The 21,844-nt window shown below is 39.8% G+C and overlaps 1 protein-coding gene across 5 annotated transcripts; it reads right to left on the minus strand.

The window, feature by feature from the left end:
- Window positions 1-181: 181 nt before the first annotated feature.
- CUNH2orf88 (chromosome unknown C2orf88 homolog) lies at window positions 182-19,608 on the minus strand. 5 transcript variants are annotated; one of them, XR_005554058.1, is made up of 4 exons: window positions 18,684-19,608; window positions 9,806-9,877; window positions 6,910-7,028; window positions 2,456-2,486 (listed from the first exon to the last, which is right to left on the minus strand). XR_005554058.1 is itself a non-coding variant. In XM_039322096.1 (2 exons), the coding sequence occupies exon 2, from the start codon at window positions 2,368-2,370 to the stop codon at window positions 2,104-2,106; it is 267 nt and encodes an 88-aa protein (XP_039178030.1). In that variant the 5' UTR covers window positions 2,371-2,486; window positions 3,660-3,680; the 3' UTR covers window positions 182-2,103. The 5 variants fall into 5 exon arrangements, 2 of the variants coding, with proteins under 2 accessions (XP_039178030.1, XP_039178029.1); XR_005554060.1 differs by lacking the exon at window positions 18,684-19,608 and adding an exon at window positions 18,209-18,655; XR_005554059.1 differs by lacking the exon at window positions 6,910-7,028 and having other exon boundaries at window positions 2,409-2,486.
- Window positions 19,609-21,844: the final 2,236 nt, after the last annotated feature.

Consider the following 21,844-nt stretch of genomic DNA (forward strand, 5'->3'; position numbering starts at 1 on the left):
TTGAAAAGTTTACCAAGGTCTAAAACTAAATAAAACCTTATAATTTTCATTCCCAATTGGACATGGTTGTCTAAACATGCCAATTTTACTTCATAGTTGAGTAATTGTTATATGAATATATAAGAGCCCAAACTTTTTAGTACTCATGTATATTTGAGTTCCAGATAAACGCACAAAGTCATAAGGTTTTTTCCTTTATTCAAACATAACTTCAAGCAATTAACTAATTAGAAGGAAAATGCATATGTTAAAAATAGTGGTGGTTTCGTTCCTTAAACCATTACTTAAATGATAGTCAAACTGCAAATAATGATTTTAAAAATGGCTATTGTGGTTTAATGAATAAGGGACAGAATGGATTTAGCCTACTTAACCTGTGTAAAGAGATCCAAATTTTGAAGATCCTGTGGAAGCTGCTGGCTCTTATCTCTTCAAGAACAGAAAGAGGGAAACAAAGAGATTAATGGCAAACCAGTCTGTCTCATGTAAAATTGCTCAGTTAGCATCTTTATTATTTGTCTAGTTAGTATTTTTTTTTAAAGTATCTTGTTAATTTGGTAAGGACAGATCATCATGGATAAAATCTATGTGATTGCTAAGAGTCAACAGTGACTTTATGGCATAATCATAATCAGATCGTTTGTGATTATACATTTATATAACACTTACTATAGTATAGATTTTACAAAATATAATAAGAAATCTGTCTGACATTCACTGTATAATTGTGTTTGGACCTTGCCCACTAATGAAATATTATGTAGAATATATATGTATGTACATTTATTAGAACTGAAGGGGTTCTGTCTCTAAGGGTCAAATTACTTTCTACTACTTACCAGAATAATTATCGATTTGGCATGTGCTTATCAAATATTGTTGAAAAAAGAATTGCTACAAAATATTCTGCTCAACTACACCACAAAGTATTTGAAATACATAATTTCAAACCATTAGGGGTGAGTTTTTTGTTAAAATGAATTATACCCAAACAAAATGATAACTTTCTCCTTGATATAAAAGTGGCTTGCTCCTTTCAATTCTGTACTGAAAATATACTCTGTTATTCTAAGAATGGTGTATTTAGAGAAATTCATATACAGTTTAGTTTAAGAACAGTAGTTCTCGGCTACTACTGTATTATGATTTCCTTTTTAACAGTTAATTATGTTGCCTGAATAACCAAGAGGACAAAGGCTATGCTTTTTTTGAATTTAATACTAAATTAATATATTACTCCCACATTTTCAGTAGTTACCTTTCTCCATATATACGAGCTGCTACACTTGTTCTATATTGCACTTTTGCTTTCAACCTGTCTATTCTCCCTACTGTCCCTTTGATAATTGATAATCAAGAGAAATAATCCCTTCCTCCAGTGTTTTTAGTACACTTTCATAAAGACTTTGCTAATAACTTGCAAAGTCATCGTAATTTCAATTATTTTTTCTTCCAACTATTAAACATGCTTTTTTGGTATGTTCTTTGATAAAACCTACATGTGCAGGTCTTTGGACTGAGTTTAGTATGCTCAGCCAAGTAAAATTGTAAAATAACTAGTCTCACTTCAACAAGATGTGAGATGCCTTTGGAAAAAAACCTTTGATAGTCACATAACACCCTGATAGAGTTCACACTCATGTTAAGTAATTAAATCCCCTTTATGTAAACAGGGAAATTAAGCACCAATATTTCTCTTTACTTCCCCCCCCCCCAAGATATTTTAGCTCAATAGGAATTATATAGCTAAAACCCTATTCTGACATCCTGGTCCAAACATTCCCTCCCCTCATGGCTATTTGGTTGGGGGAGGACCGATTTTGCTTTTAAGGGTACTTATACTTTGCTCTGTTGCGTTGTTAATATTCCCGTAGATACTGAAATGGGATTTACCGGAATATTGAATTACATACTAGCCCTAGAACCATTTGATGTCATCGTGGTTCTATTACAACTACAGGCAAGAATTTACCTCAGTCAGGATTAGCTGTGTGTATGATGACTTTTAAAATCACAACTGCTCTCGTATGAATGTTGTTTTATTTGTGCTAGCACCAAAACATGGGATGCCTCACAGGCATATTGGGAAGCCAAGTCCTGCAATTAGGGCTCATCGCTTTCTATGAACGGGATGTCACTGTATTTGCTTTCATTCATTGCCCATTGTTTCACAGCTTGATCCAGAATCTCAAGGGAAAGACGGTGAGCAAAGTCCAGCACTGCGGCGTTTGCTGAAGATGACATCCCAGAGTTTTCCTGAATAAGAGAGGCTTTTTCTATGTTACATCCACTATCGTATTTGCCGACTTCCCTGCTTCCATCGTCTAGAATAGTGTGCGGGAAGGGGCTTTTGGATTTTATACATCCCATGGTACGACTGCTATTCAATTTAGCTGCACAGTCAGCCTTGATGTATCGTCCTTTAGAAGGGTACAGAATGTCACTTTCTTGCAAGCAGAGACGAGAGTATGCACTTCTCCCAATATCTGTGGGTAAAAACATTACATTGCAGGGTTTAGAATGTTACCTCCTCAATTTATTTTTGTGTTTGTCACATATAAAAGCATATTTATTTTTAAAAATTTCCAGCAGGAAGGAAATCTTGGAAGTTTTTGTTTTTGCTTCGGCCCTAAATGGAACTAGCTGTTTCATAAATTCAAGTTCTAGACTCTCAACTGAGTTCTCAGACTCTTAACTATCATAAATACTCAAAATTGTACCTTACTCCTATTTATAATGAACTGGGCTTGAAATAATGACCTTACCAATAGTCTCACCTTACAGCTAGAATTGGTTTTGGAGATTCGATATTGAATAATCAAAAAAAAAAAAAGTAACTGCAGTATACTAACATGCATGACTTCCTCTATGATAGATACACAGTAATCCCTCATTCAAGATTACATTGGAGTAAACTCAGTAACTTGAATTGATTTATATTTTCAAAGTCACAGTAAGATAAAAGAACATAAATCAAGAATGTGGGCTTCCAAACATCACTAGAATTCTAGATTGTTTAAAGATAGTAAATAAAATTCATATCTCAGTGAACATTTGAGTATTGTGTTAAATTAACATTATAGCCATTCGTTTCTATACTTTATTAACTACTTAAAAGTCAATAGGCTGTTGACAAAGTATTACAGCAGCTACAAAGGTAGGAAGAAAAAAAATTATGGGTGCATGAAAACTCATTCCAACTCATGTTAGCAACTTATGAATACAACATCCTTCTGTTATAAAATCTCAGGAAAGCATTTGTGACTTCTTCTGGAGAACTGCCTCTCAGTCTACTGCTTTTCCGTACCCCTCCACTCCTCAATTATTTAAAAAGCTTACATTGACCCACGTGATCTTTTACGAGATGGAGCAGAAGATGTGAATTTCCTTGAACACTGGCAGACTTGCAGCAGCAATTCATTGCACTAGGGAAGTAGTCCTTGAATCTAACAATAGTTTATCCAATACTAGACAATATACTGAAAGCAGAATGGTTTATGTTAAATTGCTCATGAAGACACAATGTTGTTTAAAACACTATGATATTGTGTGGAGCATATGGAAACCTGTTCTGCATATTTCAAAGTGTTAATATACAAACAAATATTATAAACCCATCCTCAGCTGGGCCCTAAGCAGTAATTAATACCGATACTCACTGCAATATTGTTCAGATCCATTAAGATTACTTTATACTATATATAGAAATGTGGTATTATTCTAGCTCATAAAACCCTTATGACCATGTAGCACTTAGACCAATCACAGATGAAGGGGTGAAAAGCCCCTCCCCCATCAATCAGCTACCACTGATAATATAGATTTTAAACCAAGAAGTAACAGCCTGAGTTTTCTGGGCAGGGCTACATACCTTTTCTTGTTATTTTCAAAATTAAAATTTCAAAATTAGCTTGCCCTTGTGTATTGAATATATACTTCTTCTAACAGTATTAATAATTTGAGCTTTCAACAATTGACTAATTTTCTAGATTAAATTCTGGCTGTCTAGGACCTATTTGAGGGAAAAAGAGAGGGAATACCTGATGTATTGATTGTATTATGTATATATGTTTTGTTCTAGGTTGTTTGATTACCCCAGCACCACGGTGTGTCCTGAGTACTTTGTTTTAAGAATTAAAAAAAACAATAAAATGTGTTTTAAAAAAAAGTGTCAAACTCACAACATCATGTGACGTGTTGCAACGTATCATAACTTTTTTCCCATTGCCGGCAATGGGTTGGGTACAGTTTCACTATGATGCATCCAGCCTGTGGGCCAGCGGTTTGACACCCCTGGTCTAGAAGTACATTTTAATAGTTTAGTTGCAAGTAGTGGCTTTGGCAAAAAGCTCAGCTGAATGTGCACAATTATGACTATGATGCTCCTAAACCATCAGATCTGGTGATAGTTATATACTAGATCAGTGCTTCTCAACGTTTGTGTGACGGCGACCCCCGCCACACAAACGTGCCGCGCATGCGCGGCGGCACCCCCACGTGCAGCGGCATGCGCAGTGCCGCCCCATGCGCGGCGAGCATGCGCAGCGCCACCCCCATGCGTGGCGCGCATGCGCAGCGCCGCCCCCCAAGGGGGAAAAATGGCGGATCGCCTTGTTTGGCGACCCCCAAGAAATGGTCGATCGACCCCAAATGGGGTCGCGACCCATAGGTTGAGAACCGCTGTACTAGATTATTAAAATCCCATCTTGACTTTTGTAATGAGCTTTTGAAAAATGTCTAGAAATTATACTTGGTATAAAATGCAACAGCTAGTATTAACCAAATTTAGGTACAAGACTCATACAGTGCCTATACTGTAAATCTTGCTAGTTGCCAACTGTTTACCAGGTATAATGTAAGATGAAGGAAATAACTGATAGAACCCTAAATGACTTTGGACACCCTCTATTGAGACTCATCTAACTTACATGGTGGAGGCTGTCCTCCTTTGAGAGCTGAGCTTGATTTCCATCCTTTCTACTTTTAGAAAATCTGTAAGGATGTATCTCTTTCTCCCAGTCTTTCAAACATTAAACTGAATGAATGAATGCTTGAATTGGCCAATATTTTTTGTCTTCCTGCATGTTTATGCTAAACGTGTGTGTGTGTGTGAGAGAGAGGGGGGGGAGGGGAAGGGGGGTTTCCTACTATTATGGAACTAAGAAAATACTTTTCCTGTGTATGTACAAGTACGGGGTTCTTCTCTGTGTTGCTTGGCACATACCTTTTATCTGTAATTATAAGAGTTGATGTTTGAAAATTCAGAGTGCTTGAATCAGAAAAGCTCAACAATAATAGATATGCATGTTGCAACAATAATTAAACAAAGGGGACAAACCAACAAAAAGCCATTCAAATACTGCATAGCCTTCCAACACTTCATCTAATTCAGTTAATTATAAACCATGCAGATTCAGGAATAATTCAGGGATTATTTCTCTAAATAGCCTTTGAGGGGTTTTCATCAAGAAAACTGCGTATTGAAATTGAAAACACTACTTATAACTTTTCATTTATTGACCGTTCAAAGTTACAACAGCCCTGAAAAAAAGTGACTTATGACCATTTTTCACATTTAATGACCGTTTCAGCAGCCCCATGATCATGTGATCAAAATTTGGACACTTGGTAACTGACACATATTTATGACAGCTGTAATGTCCTGGGGTCATGTGATCACTTTTATTGATCTTCTGACAAGCAAAATCAATGGGGAAGCCAGATTCACTTTATAACCGTATTACTAACTTGAAAATTGCAGATACACTTAACAGTTGTGGCAAGAAAGGTTGTAAAATGGGGCAAAACTTACTTAACAACTATCTTACTTAGAAACAAAAATTTGGGGCTCAATTGATCATAAGCTGAGACTGCATGTATTGGTATAACCTGTTTAAAGTAAGGATTGGTCAGCAGGATCAGAAGCCGAATATAATACAGATAGCCAATAAATGTCATAAAAAGCTTACACTTTTACACAATATAATACATCAGGATCAGATGCCAATAAATGCTACAAAAGTTTACATTTTGGATATAATTCATACCTGAAAGTGTAAGCTTTTGGTGGCATTTATTAATTATATTATGTTTCTGCTGTATTTATCTGTTATAGTATATTCCAATAATTTGAGCATTTGCTACTTTGAGTACTCTATTCATTAATGTTGTTATAAATAAAACAGGTATAAATTGACCATATCAAAGCATTGTTTAGTTTGAAGAGTTTTAAGACTATCTTTTGGTCCTGAGAAATGATTCGGCTAAGCACATTTGTTTGGTTTCTTAATATATCATTATCTCGGCTTGTTTTACTCAGACACATGGAAATCAGTATGTAAGCCAAGAAACATAAATGAATTTAATCAAGCAACCCTTATCATAGAAGTGATCGTTCCGAAGTTACAGTGAATGAAATGACTAAGGAAATGATGGGCTGTATAAAAAAACACACGGCATAATTTTTATAGTCGGGCTCACAGGTACATCCTTTATCAATTATGGAGGATTTCATCAAATCTCAAATTGTTGTTGTAGTTCGCTGAAGAGGAGTGCTTTAAGAACATGAGATTAATTAGTACTGAAGTACATAATATGTGTATTAATACAAGCATTTTCTGCTGTCAACTATATAATACTTGGATATATTCCAATGTATCTCTTTGACAATTAAAAAGAAAACTTAATCTATAAGACGATTGTACAGGATGAAAATAAGAAAGTATAAAAATATTATATTCCTAAGCGATCTGAAAAATTACTTCTATCTTCCCATGGAGAAACTATAGGACACTTGCATTCCTGTGGCCAATCAGGATACGCTATTGATTCTCATGATAATTCCCATGAAGGATCCAACGAGGGAAAGGAAATACATTAAGTAAATAAATTAAGTTGAAATATCTGTACCTTCCAGATGTTACAGGATTTCCAACTTCCATTTAGCATTACTCAGCATAATTAACAATCAAGCTCCCAAGAAGATTGGAACTACAACCTTAAAACCTTTAAAGATGTTTTGTCTTTTCCTAGTTCCGCATCGAAGACAAGAAAAAAAGCAGGTTTCATTTAGAGAGAAGGGCAATAGATCCAAAAATGCAACTACACTTCAACATTTTTTTCTTCAAGATTGCTATACAGTTTTATAGGCAACCTACCCACTTTATACTTAATATACTCTATTCCAAGAGCTTTACTATTTGGAGTCTCGGTCTAAAATTGTACTTAATAAAACACATATTCAGAATTCTCTAATTAACACTATGTAATTTTTGTCATGCAGTCATGGTCTCTCTCCAGAGAAATATGTATGTATATATGTATATGTATATATGTTTTATACATACATACATACATACATATATATATATATATGTCTTTGGTTGTTCGGGTTTTCTCCCACGTAAAATTGGAAGTGTCTTGGCGACGTTTCAACGAAGTCCCATTCGTCATCTTCAGGCTGGTGTTTTCAGCTTCGTGCTTCGAGGAGCTCCTCGAAGCACAAAGCTGAGAACACCAGCCTGAAGATGACAAATGGGACTTCGTTGAAACGTCGCCAAGACACTTCCAATTTTACGCGGGAGAAAACCCGAACAACCAAAGACCTACATACAAACACCCGCGAAAACCTCAGAAAACACATACACACACACACACACACACACACACACACACACACACACACACACGTTTGTTGATACGGTATTTATAATCTGTGGAAGACAGGTTACAAATATCATATCAACAAACAACTGGAATGTGTTAAATTGGACATGCCAATTAAAATTAGAAATACATTTTTGGAAGTATTGAGAAAATATAGGATACTATTTTATTTGGCCTGTTGAGATAACTAAACATTCAGTGTTCATAAACTAATGTCAGTAATAAGGCCTATATAGTTTTTCCAGCTCTATTACAACTTGCAAATGCATAACCAACTCCTTTCCCCCTCCCTACCATCCCTACCTCAATCTAGTTATTTTATGTATCTGATGAAGTGAGTTGCAATTCATGAAAGCATATGCCTTTAAATAAAAATTGGTTAGTCAGAAAAGGTGTTACCGGACTCTTGATTTTTTTTTTTTTTTTGTCACAGCAAACAAGGCTCGCCCCCTCCAATACCTCAAAGGATGAACTATTTCTTTAAAAGCTTTAAAGAATTCTCTCTTTGCAATAAATAATTTTTAAAAAAATTTCCAAAACTAGAAGCTTATTTCAATATTAATTTATACCAATGTTTGTACGAATTCTGTACTGTAAAATCATTAAAAGCAATTCTTCTTCTTTTACAGGTGCATTATTATATAAAGCTATTTAAAAACATATTGATATTCTTAATATTTACATTTCTAGTTAATCTTAGACCATAGTTAACTTGGATAACTAGATTGTATAAACTAAGGTTGGTTTAAAATCTACAATAACTAATGAGATTAATTTTGTATCCTGGAAACAAGATGGAGAGTTACAGAACAACCCATGAGCTGAATCTTTAAACTTTCTTTTCTCACATGCAGAACAGAGTAGTATGTAAAATAAAGTCTCCTTCAAATAAAGCTCAATTTTGATGATATCATGGATACATCCACGCAACTATATTGACAACAGGACAGAAGTTATTTGCTACTTACTATTGCCCTTTTTCAGAATGTTTTTCTCTAAGCCAGGGGTGTCAAACTGCTGGCCCACAGGCCAGATGCGTCATGCCGAAACCGCATCCACCCCAGCTCTGGCAATGGGGAAAAAGTCACGATACATCGCGACACGTCACATGACGTTGCAAGTTTGACACCCCTGCTCTAATCCTAGCCTAGTGTTCTGGAATTTCACAGTGGTACCTCCAAAAAATAACCAGATCTAATCCTATTTAGCTTTTCAAGTCAGTTAAGGTCAATTATGAGTTACCACCTAGCTGGATCATGATTACATTAAGGCTCTTGAGAATACCTGGGGGTAGAAACTTCATGTCGACTTCTTTCTTCTTGCAACAACCAATCTCAGTATAAATTTTTACTCCACTATTTTACCACTCCACTTAAATCCAATGGATAATAAATGAGATTATGTAGGAAATTCATAATAACTTCAGATTATGTTCTAAACACATAATACTACAATTAAATTTTTACTGTCTTAAACAAAACCTATGAAGCCACATGAACATTTACAATATTCAACCACACTTTGGACTTTCATTGTGTGACCTGCCCTGAATCCCAGCCCCACGCTCTGTCCATTACAATCCATGAATTAAGCAGGTGTGTAAAACACAAAACTTAATTGTCTATTATTTAGAAACCAGAAAAGAGAAGACAACTGATATTAAAAAGAAGCCATACTCAAAATGTCTAAATCTCCACTTACAATAGTGGAATATAGGCTTATATTTGGCTGAATTTCCTCCACATTTTGAGCGAAGTTGCACCATACACTGTACATTCTATACAGGAACCACGTGATTAGAATTCAGTACGCCAATAAAACACGCACAAAAGTTGAATACCTAAACATTCTGCTCAAGCTATGTTGTGCATTTTTCCAATACAGATTTTACCTATTCCTTATGGCTAACTCAAGCATGCTCAAGCCTAATTGGCTAGCTAGGCCTGTAACTTTTCTTCCATTGTGATTTATAGCTACCAACAAAACCTTGCATATATAAGCATATTCTGTCTTAATAACAAAGTTAGATGTGCCAGATTCTCAAGCATATTCTGTCTTAATGACAAAGTTAGATGTGCCAGATTCTCCTCTGAAAATGTAACCACAATTATCTCTGTAAGAGTTTATGAAGGCCACTTACCAATTAGTATCTTGTTTTGAATATATTTTTCCTACTGATCCACAGAATATGAGGCGCAATAGGTTTAGATTCCTGTGTAGCAAGAGAGAATTTGTTCTTGTTAAATAATAATAGCTTCCAATGGATTACAATTCCTCTCACCTCTTTGCCCCCAACTGGATTCCTACAATCCAATCCAGTGCAAGTTTGTACAGAAATAAATCCCACCAAGTTCAATGGAATTTACATTTTGGTAAAGCATGTTTGAGACTACTAGCCTCAATTTAGCACGAATTCTCGAAGGAAAAATATGTGTGCAATGAGGTTGAAGCAAAGGCCACACTATTAAGAGTGCTCTGCTTATTTGTAAATACAGTTAGAATCTGAGTACTCCTGAATGTTTTAACAATTCCAAAGAGCACATAAATGGGAAATTTAGAGCATGTAGTATTAGAGCATGTAGTATTAAGATGAATGTGCTTGAGGAAGCATGCGTAAGGCTTTTCTTTTAGTACCACGTGACAAATTACTTTAGATTCTGCTTGTCTGAACAGCTACAGTGACACAACTAGATAACTGCTTTTTAAAATATGTCCAATTGAAGACAAAAAGTCTTTAAAGATTTATATTCAAATACTGCACAGCCTTCCAAAGGCATTCCTTTTGCCATGCAACCTTAGGTCAAAAGATACTTCTGTATTGTTATTGTAAATGTAAAGAACAAATGTCTTCAGAATAACTGACAGTATTTATTGATGTTTTAGATACATTAAGAATTAAAGACAATCCCAGTGTAACAAAAAAACTAACGTTTCCTATAGTCAAACTTACCCAGCACACTGAAAATTATATTTCAAGCATTATGCAATAATTGTTCTAAAATTTAAGTAGAAATTGCTTATAGAATAGAACAGAATGACAGAATTAGAAGGGACCCTTGGAGGTCTTCTAGTCCAAACCATGTTCAGGCAGGAAACCCTATACCCAATGGTGGGACTCAGCCGGTTCACACCAGTTTGGCAGAGGCCCAGGCCCAGAATGGATTTCTGGAAGCAGCATTCACACATAGAACCGATTGTTCACATATTTGAATCCCACCACTGCCTATACCATTAAGTTAAAGTTTAATTTATTGATTAGCCCATAGGCCATATCAAAATACAGAGTTCCAAACATATTAATAAAATCTTATAAAAACAATTTAAAATGAAATTGGAATAAAATACAATTAAATATATAGACAAGTAGAATAATATAAAATTATATTTCAATATCACCCTTACAATCTACCCCAATCAGTTCCACATATGCCAATCTTATCCGAACCATTTTACTCGAGTACTGTGCTGTGTTAAGTGTTGGCCACACGTAAGATATGTTGTTTTAATGTGGGGTTCCCAATGGGTCATTCGTTTAATATATGAACCAAGATACCTGTCTCTCATCCTCTTATACAAACAACAATCAAATAGTATGTGAGCCAAGTTTTCTATCTCTACCGCTCTGCAAATGCAGACACGTCCATCATATGTTATAGAATGGAAACTCCTGTATCTGATGATTGTATCAAGCTGTTCGAATCTCGCTTATGTAAATATTTCCCTAAGATGTTTTGGCAATTGTCATTTTAAATAACTGTCTGTTTGAAAAGTATGTTTATATTTACTCAGCCATTTCAAGTTATAATCCTATACCAGTGATGGCGAACCTTTTAGAGACCAAGTGCCCAAACTGCAACCCAAAACCCACTTATTTATTGCCAGGTGGGCGTGCCCCACTGGGTGGGCATGGCTGTGGTGGTCATGGCAAACTGGGTGGGCGCGGCCAAGCTGGGCATGGTCACCTCGATGTTGCTTATGGGGAGGGATGCCTGTGGGGGCTGGGCAGGGTTGGGAGAGATCCAGGGGTCTCTGGCAGGTGGGGCGGTGGGCAGGAGGCTCATCCTGCAAGGCGAGGCAGGGCAGGGGTGCCATTGTCGCAGGCCAAAGCAAGGCAGGAGCTTGGGCAGCTGCTGCCTGACCCCATCGGCCCCCGCACACAGAGGCCAGGGAACACATGGGGGCCGACAGTGTCCATCAGCAGCCATAGCCTGCCGGCCCCTTGACTGGCACACTCTGGGGCTCTGCAGCCAGCTGCCAGCAGTTCAGAGAAGCCTCCTTCAAGCTGGATGGATGGCCGACAGCTGAGGAGACAATGCAGTGGGTTGTGCCCAGGAAAAGGAGAGCATGTGAGGCCAGGAGGGATGGGATGGAGGCGAAGGAAACCAGCCGTGCTGGGATGCATTCGGCCACATGGAACCTTGGCAAGTTAGCGGGCGGCTGGTTGAAGAGGGATGGTTGCCATCTCCGGGGCATGGCAAATGTGCCCACAGAGAGGGCTCTGAGTGCCGCCTCTGGCACGTGTGCCATAGGTTCACCACCACTGTCCTATACCATTTCAGACGTAAATTATTATGTAAGTCATATATGAGCATACATTTCAGATATCTTTAGAATTAATTCCTAATCTGAGTGGGACCAACATCAGTGTAGATGTGACACAATGATGCAAAAGGTATTAGAAGTTATACATCAGTTATCTTAAAAAGGAATTCTATTGAGATGAGAAATATAAAACTTATAGACTAACAGGGCACATTTTATTGACAAAATCAATTTTTAGTGTCCCCATAATACTGTCTTTACTTCATCACCAGCCTGTGAGAGATACAAATATTAAGTTATATTAAGCTGAACCACTATAAAAGTATTTTTCCCTTATTTCAATATTGTCCAAAGGCAGAATCAAGATATGTAAATATATTTATATGTGTGTGCATATACTGTAGATATAATTGTTGATAATGAACATTTCATCTATTATCTTGGAGGAAAAATCAGATGACCAACAAAAGTCAGAAGTTGATCAGAGGTTTGGTTTTGGAGTGTTGTGTGTTGCTGGAACATCTCTACTCTGGTTACTAGTTAGCAGCCATTGCAGTCTTTTCCATTCCAGCTTTTGCTCTTTCCATCAGCAATGCTCTCCCGGAGTTTTCTATACCTGTCATCTCTGCCCCACCATCATATTTCCTATTTTTGACACCAATTTCCTTCCAAGCTTCTAATAAACTTCTCAGCATGTATTATTTTCAATCATTGTTCTCTGTCATAACCCTGAACAGAAATAGTTGTCCAGCAGCTGATCAGTTTTAATTCACTGCTCCAGTTCTGTAGAGCTTCAAAATCATGGGATGATGATGATCTGCCACTTTCCATTCTGGAGATATTTCTGTCCTAGCATTTTCTCCCAAATGTTTCTTTTTTCTTTTCTTTTACTTGGAAGATGCCCAAATACTATAGTACAGTATGTGGAAGAGAAAGTAAGCTACTCTTGAAAGGCCCACATTGATTTCAGAAGTCAGGCCTACTGTTTCCTTCTATAATGCCTGTTACATGGAGGTTTTCCCCTGGTTTGTGACACAGTGATCGGAAACATCAGCAAAATGAGGAGAGAAATTGGCCACTTTGCCTGTCATGAGCAGCACACTTGACTCATAAGACAACATTCAAGACTGATTGATGCAAAATAGGCAGGAGGAGGAGTAGCAGTTGGGAAAGTGTATTTCATGCTGGGTATTGTTTTATTTATATTCATACCTGTTCAGGTAGCACTTTTAACAATAGTGGGGAAAGGACCTTAAAGTCATTATTTAAATGCAATACAGAAGAAATGCAATTCCGTGCAAAAAGCCAAAGCAAATTTGAATATTATTAAAAGTATACTTCTGACAGTTATTGTGTCACAGAGTGTAATAGCATTCCTACATTTCCACTGACAGGACAAAGTTTAATAACAGTGGCCTTGGGCTGTGTCGCATAAATGTTCCCTTATTGGTACAACAGGATTTTATTACTTCTTTCCTCTGGCTAGATGTTTTTACAATATCGCACTGGTTGCTCAAATTCTACTATAATTCATCCAATTACCAGAGCTTATATTTACTTTTGTTGAATACAAACTCAGTGCTAGGCTCACATTTCGGTTCTTTTCCAAGTTAGTATAAGTATGGAGAATAAAAAAATATATTTTAGACTTGACTACCCAGGCAAGTAGCATATGGTCACAAAGCGATACTGTGTTACTTCTGCTTCGTTCATATATGTCCAGGTAATAAAACAGCCTCTATCTTAGTGGGCTGCCAAAAAGGCTAATACAGTCCTAGGCTGCATCAACAGAGGGATAGCATCAAGATCAAGAGAAGTGATAGTTATGCTTTATAATGCACTAGTGAAGTCACGCTTGGAATAACTGTGTCCAATTCTGGTCACCAAAATACAAAAAAGATGCTGGGACCCTAGAAAGAATGCAGAGAAAAACAATAAAGATAAGAGGCCTGGAGGCTAAATTGTACAATGAACAGTTAAGGGCAGTAGGTATGTCTAGCCTAGCAAAGAGAAGGTTTAGGGATGACATGATAGTCCCAGTACTTGAGGGGCTGTCACAAAAAAGAGAGGGTTGACTTATTTTCCAAAGCATCTGACCATAGTACAAGAAGCAATGAGTGGAAGGTCATCAAAGAAAGATCCAACCTGGAATTAAGGAGAAATTTCTTGAAAGTGAGAACAATTAATCAATGGAACAGCTTGCCTTCTGGAACTGTGGGCCCTCCATCTCTGGAGAGTTCAAGAAATGATTGGGAAGCCATTTGTTGGGGATAGTATAAGGTCTCCTGCTTTAAGTAGAGAGTTGGCATTCTCTTCTCTTCCCTACCCTACCCTCTATCCCAGACATGTCAAACACAAGGCCCGGGGGCCAGATGCGGCCCGCGAAGTGGTTTCATGTGGCCTATGAAGCCATCTTGGAAACAGTGAGGAAACGGCCTCCGCTGCCTTGGCCCTGGCCCTGGACCTGGCTGCGTTTCTTGCCTGTTTTTCTCCCTCCCTCATCTCAAATATTTTCCCACCACTCTGTACTTAAGAAGGAAGAAAGGAAAGAAGGAGAGGGAGGGTCTGAGGGAAGTCCTGCTGCCCTTTCACCATCCCCTTGCCCCCTCCTCCTGGCCTATCCTGGGGTCTCCCATCCTATTGCTAAGAAAGCTTTGGATACAAAGCCGGGTCTCCTCCCATGGAGAGGGAATGGGTCTCCCTCTAACTTTGCCCTCGTGCCCATCATGAGCAACCTGGCTACGGAGAGCAAGCAAAGCAGCAGCAGCCTGGGAGCCTCCTTGGGGAAGTGGGGCTGGGCTTGGTGCCGCAGGTGCTCGTGGGCCAGGCTGGGCGTTTGACCTCTGCTGCCCAGGGCTCTGGGCAGCCCGCACCACCATCCACCCCCCCACATGGCCTGAGAGGAACAGTGAGGCTCCTCCAGTGGACCATGCCTTGGCACTTGCCCTAGTCCCACCCCCTTCTGCCAGAGACCCTCAGATCTGTCCCACTCCTGCCCAGGCCCCCACAGGCCCCGTTGACGCGAACAATGTAGAGCTGGCCATGCCCACCCAACAGGCCACACCCACTCCACGTCCACCCAGTAGGCCACACCCACCCTGGCCACACACACCCCGCTCCCCCAAGAGCAACTGCAATGCTAATGCGGCCTTCAATGAAATTGAGTTTGACACCCCTGCTCTACCCTATTCACTAGAGGCTCTACCTGCTTACAGGGAAAGCCAATAAAATTTTTGTGAAAATGAGCCAAATGGGATCGCAGGAGATCACATATAGTTTATCTTTGGTCCCCTTTCTCCTAAAACAGTGGTTCTCAACCTTTCTAATGCCGTGACCCCATAATACAGTTCCCCATGTTGTGGTGACCCCCAAGTGGATGTGGCCACCAATAAGAGGGAGTAGGACAGCTAGGGAAAAGGGAAAAAAATGGCGGACAGCGTGGTTTGGCGACCCCCGTGAAATGGTCGTTCGACCCCAAATGGGGTCCCGACCCACAGGTTGAGAACCACTGTCCTAAAAGCATATTTGGGATGGAAATCAGATGATTGGCTTTGTAGAATGTTTCATCATTTCCCCAACAAAGCATAGGGATCTGCTTTGAACCATCTGTTATGCAAGACTGATAGCAGACATGGTTTCTCCTGACTGTTCCATTGCTGTCATTTTCCCAGTTGCCCAAGTTAGCATTTTAGAGTGATCCTAGTATCAAGAACTTTGTGTACAATTTTATATAAAAATGTCTTTAACTTTGTTATTTCATTTTCCATTTTGTCAATCAATTGAATATATGCCTATCCTTTTATATTTTACGAAGTCTGATGAATACAGTAATCAATAACAGTTGCTTGCATTTTGAGGAGAAAGCTTGCATCAGTTTATGAATTGAAATTTGGACCAACTTTTCTTTCTGAAGACAATCTTATCTCTAATCTATACAACCCGTCTGTACTGATCTGTATTATTATTATGTAATAATTTTAGTAACTGTACCAAATCCTAGAGTGCTTGGATTGAAGCAACAGATAATGCAAATAAATACATAATGACTAACAGCCACTAATAGGCCAATTTATCAAATCCACTTTTGCTGTAGAGCCACTTACAAGACAATTGTATTGATGTATCCACGAAGTCAGCAGGAGTTGAAGGAAATTTTACCTTTCAAGCTATGGTCATATGAATTCTATAACATGTTGTAATATATAACAAAGCACCCATTTATGTCCTAAATTTCCTGCTATCTTTCCTGAGTAAGTCAGTATTCTTTTGACTCTACAGATGTTCTTCACAAAGAAAACGCTCAATTTGAGAGCCTTTTTTGAAGGCTGAATTTGGGAACACATTTTTTGTCAGCTAGTTGACCAGAAATGATTTCAAATATGTCAATATCACAGATCTGCATAGAGCATTGGTAGGCATTGAGAAACTGGGCATTGAGAAACTAGGATTGTAGTGGAGGGTTGCCATCACCGCCCAACCCCCTCCCCAACCCCCTGCCACCCCCCACCCCCTCATACACACACCACCACACAGCCCAACAGGGACAGCTGAAGGGCCAGATGAGAACTGCAGACCATAAAATGCCTAGGTGTGGCATAGAGGCATTTCAGTACTGTTTCCTTTTTCATCACTCTCACAATTCCTAAAATATAATCTGCTCTTTTCCTAGCAACCACACAATGACCATTTTCAGAACCCCAACATTTTGTTGATGACTGATATAAGCAAAAATCAAGATAGCCACTAACAAGGATATATAAAAAGATCCAACTCTTTGGTGTTATCAAGTGATCACTGTTTTTTACAGCTCCGAACAGTTATCACTATTGAGTTATTGAAATCAAGATTTCTTTTCCCTGTGCAAATATTTAAAATATTGTTTTAATTATTTAAATAGGTAAAGTTTTTCTCGGACTGCAAAATATTCCTTGTAGTTCCATGAATGTAAATTAGATTAAGAAATAAACTGATTAACAAGTATGATCATAGCACATTAGATAGGCATATACCATTTGGTTTTCAGTACATGGTGCAAGTCAAGTTTTCATTGGCTATGAAATGGACAATTTCTTAGTTTTCTTAGCAAAGTTTTCAGAACTGTTTTGCCACTGCCTTCTTCCTAGGGCTGAGAGAGAATGACTTGCCTAAGGTCACCAGTTTTTTTTTATGCCTAAGGCAGGACTGGCTCTCTTCACTATAACTAATTTATTATAACTTCATAATAATAGAACGTATTCTTACCATTTATTTATGAAAAACAAGGGAAGAGAAGCTATAGTTCGTTACCTTTGAACTATTTCTAGGGCTCATAAGAGAAAGTTACTTGTAAAACCAATGCCAACACCTAGATGGCACAAATTGTGCAATGGAGCAAAATTATATTTACTATCCACAAGCCTGCTTTTTAGCCATGTTTACCTTGCAATTTAGCCCTTATCTTCTAAATTACTGACAGGAAAATGGGGGCAATCCTCTGAGGCAGATAAAAGCCAGGTTAAATCAAGCAAGGTCCCCCCCCCTTTACAATACTGTGTAGTTGCCTCCAAGATGGATGTAAAGCAAGTGCTAACCTTTGCACCACACCACATTTCCTGGTGTGTCCACCTGTACGGATTTTTATTTTGCAAATTCTATCCATTAATAAACTACATTACAGTCGGGGGAGGGCAAGGAACTCTTCAGCGATATATCTCTGAGCCAGTTTAAGCCCAGCTGTCAAGATCACATCACTGCCCCAGAGCAGAGGTCTGCGAGTTGCACGCCTAAATCCCGTCAAGACCCAAGCCTAAGGGACTAGGGGCGCGCAGTACAGCCTTTTACGAACGAGGATTTTACACCTGGGTGGTAGAGAGGGAAGGAACTCGCCAGCCGGCCTGAGCGGTTCCTCTTCTAGCAACTATACAGCGACACCACTCATCCAGCCCTACTCTCCACCCTGCTGACGACTCCCAAGCCCACCTTTTTGCAAGGGATGGTTGCAAGTCGGTTTAACCCCACTTACCCGCCCCGCCTTAGTTTTGTTGGCTTCAGAGAAGCTAACCGGAGTAGGTGGCTGTGCCTTTCCAACTATTTAATGGGGGGAGGGGGGAGAATAGATATTAAGAGCTGACTATGGGTGGAGCTGGGGCCACGCCGGCAAAGCAAACAGTTTTCCAGCTACTTTGAACGTGATGGGGACAGCTGTGCAGAAAAACAAGCGCGACCCGTCCCCGTCCAAGCCACGGATTGCTCTTCACCCCCTTGTGGCCCAGGAACGTCATACCGCTTTGTTTCGGGGCAGCGCCCTCCCGCCCAACTTCCTTTTCTCTGGTTTCACTCAGGTTGCACATAGAGCAATTGCCTCCCTGGGCGGGCACGACGCAGCCCTCTGCGTCGGCCTTGCCAAGACACCAAAGGGCCCCGGCAGCAGCCCCTCCCGCAGTGGCTGTTTAACGAAAAAGAAAAGGACAAATTGTCCTTCTGCCTAGGCTACTCACTCTTCTCGAGGCTGTTGCTGCGGCTCCAACCCCCGCTCGCCTGGAGGTGTAAAAGGGACGCATCTTTCACAGAACACAGTGGGCCCAAAATCGGGATCACTTGAACGTCTGAATCCACCGACCAGGCCACCCAGGGATTGAGGCGGCCGGTTGTTTAGAAAATCCCAATCAATTCATCCGCTCTTCCTCGCACTTAACCTGCACAATTAACCATTCAATCAATCTGCAAATCCAGCCGCGCGCATTAATTCTGCAGCGACACCCGGAGGAGAGTGAGCTTTACTAGCCTAAGGACGTTAAGATTTTCCAATTTGACCCCGGCAACAGCAGACTGGTAAAGAGAAACGTAAATAAAATTGCAGACGGATTATCAGTCACTTCTTCGAAATGTGCATTTTGGAAATCTCCTCCTCCTGTGTCTGTGGAATAAAGAGCGGGCAGCTTTTCATTTGTGGTTTGCTACGAAATTTCACTGTTTAAATTTGTTGGGTTTAATTTTGAACACATCTGTTAGCTTAGGAACCTGATTTTATTTGCATTAAAAGAGTTAGGTATAGCTTCAAATTAAGCAGATTTTTCTCAGAAAATACGGCATGTTCCTGTGTTTTAAGGGGAAAAGCACCCCAAAGCTTTCTGCCTGAAAGATTAACTTTTCATTTTCCCAACCTTTTCTAAGAGGATTTATCTAAATATAAACAATGACAAGCATAGATTTAAGGCACTGTATTATTGTATTGAGGCACTGCAAAATGCAAGGTACTATCAGATGCAAAATGTTTTGTAAGCCTCAAAGCAAAGAAATATTAGAAGTCTGTAGCAAGACAAAAGAATACCATTTGAAGATCGTAACTGATCTGCAACAAAAGGATTATCAATGGAAAACAAAAGTAAGCTGGTACAAGCTGTTTTTCTACTGGAATTACTTAAGTGGAGATTGTTAAAATGGAAAATACATATTAAGAAAATTGTTGGATATGTAAAAATCAAGATGGAATGTTTTACTGTATCTAGTGACAATGTAATAAAGTTCAATTATTCTGGAGGATGAGCTCTTGTAAGATGAAACAAGTCCCTAATATTGACATTCCTTTTTACCAGTTATTTTTCTGTTCTGTATTATTAAATCTTATCTACCTACAAGAATACTGAATTAGCTTTGCATTTGATAATGCTACCAAGTTATTTTATGCTTTTATTCACATTTAATTATTTATTTAAAAGAATGGCAGCTTAAACTCTGGGAGTATTCCACAATATTCAAAATAATCTTATTTGTGAAAAATAAATCCAATGTTATTTTAAACCTGTAAATAGTTTATGGAGTAAAATTCTGTACATGGCTTGTTACCACATCTGAAGTTTGGATCCTCTTAAAATAAAAACTAAAATTTTACTATTTTTATTACATTTAGCTAATCTAAAATTCAGCTTTGATTATATGCCAGTGATGGCGAACCTTTTAGAGACTGAGTGCCCAAACTACAATCCAAAACCCACTTATTTATCGCCAGGTGCCAGGTGGGCATGGCCCACTGGGTGGCTGTGGCCGTGATCATGGCAGACTTGGTGGGTGTGGCCAAGATAGGTGTGGTCATCTTGATGTTGCTCGTGGGGAGGGATGCCTGTGAGGGCTAGGCAGGGGGAGATCCAGGGGGTCTCTGGCAGGTGGGGTGGTGGGCAGGAGGCTCATCCTGCAGGGTGAGGTGAGGCAAAGCAGGGCATGGGTGCCATTGTCACAGGGCAAGGCGAGGCAGGGGCCAGGGCGGCTGCTGCTTGACACCATCGGCCCCCGCACACAGAGGCCAGTGAATACATGGGGGGTGACAGTGTCTGTCAGCAGCCACAGCCTGCTGGCACCTCAACCAGCATACTCTGGGGTTCCGCAGCCCACCGCCAGCAGTTGAGAGAAGCCACCTCTGAGCTGGATGGACAGCCGACAGCTGAGGAGGCAATGCAGTGCTTCGTGCTCTGGAAAAGGAGAGCATGCAAGGCCAGGAGGGATGGGACGGGGGGGGGGAATGAAACCAGCTGTGCTGGGATGCATCCGGCCACATGGGACTTCAGCGAGTTAGCGGGTAGTTGGTTAAAGAGGGGTGATTGCCATCTCTGGGGCATGGCACGTGTGCCCACAGAAAGGCTCTGAGTGCCGCCTCTGGCACATATGCCATAGGTTCACCACCACTGTTATATGCCATTATGTCAATGTAAAACATTATTGGCCCCAGGGTTCTGTTCATTGGGTACTATCTAACAAAATCTATCTAACAAAATGAAATTCAGTGGTGAAAAAAAGTAAGGTTGTACATTTAGGCAAGAAAACCCAAATGTACAGGTATAGGGGATACCTTGCTCAATAATAGTGACTATGAGAGAGAGAGAGGGAGGGAGGGAGGGAGGGGAGGCACTTGCGCTTCCCTTCTCTCTCTCTCTCTCTCTCTCTCATTCCATGACGTAGGAGAAAACAATGAGGTTGTAGCTGTGAAGAAGGACTATGGAAAGAGGGAAGGTGGGAGGAGAACAGGGAGGAGGAGTGCTAGGAAGGAAGATGAGGAGAACAAACAGCGAAAACATGCAGGCTCCCTCAGCACACGATCACATGAGGGGAGAAAGGGTGGGGGTATAGATACAAGCAAGGAAAGCAAGGAAACAACGGCCAGCAACACGGAAACTACGATCAAAGCGCAGGTGGATTGGCTGGGACCTGTAACAAGGTCTAGGAGCCGTGCGCAAAGAACACCACATCCATAAATAGCTACCCCCATCGACTGGAAGTTACCCTGATGATGCTGGCAGCTGCCAGCGAAAGCTTGGTATTTTATCTTATTAAAACTTTTTATAGTTTTATAATTTCCTGGTGTTCGTGCATTTTTGCTAGTTAAACATGAGTCCACCCAGGAATCATCTTTTTGTTTTTAGCATTCTTAAAAATATAGATATGTATGTATGTAGGTCTTGGTGTATTCAGGTCTTTTCCTGTGTAAGATTGAGAGTATCTTGGCGACATTTCGACGAGGTCCCACTTGTCATCTTCAGGCTGGGGTCTTCGGCTTCGTCCTTGTGCGAGCAAAGTGTGATAAGACCCCAGCCTGAAGATGACGAGTAGGACCTGGTCGAAACGTCGTCAAGATACTCTCAATCTTACACGGGAAAAGACCCGAATA

This window comes from Crotalus tigris, unplaced genomic scaffold (assembly GCF_016545835.1).
Source record: "Crotalus tigris isolate CLP2741 ecotype Arizona unplaced genomic scaffold, ASM1654583v1 scf7180000023830.6690815, whole genome shotgun sequence".
NCBI classification, from domain to species: Eukaryota; Metazoa; Chordata; class Lepidosauria; order Squamata; family Viperidae; genus Crotalus; species Crotalus tigris.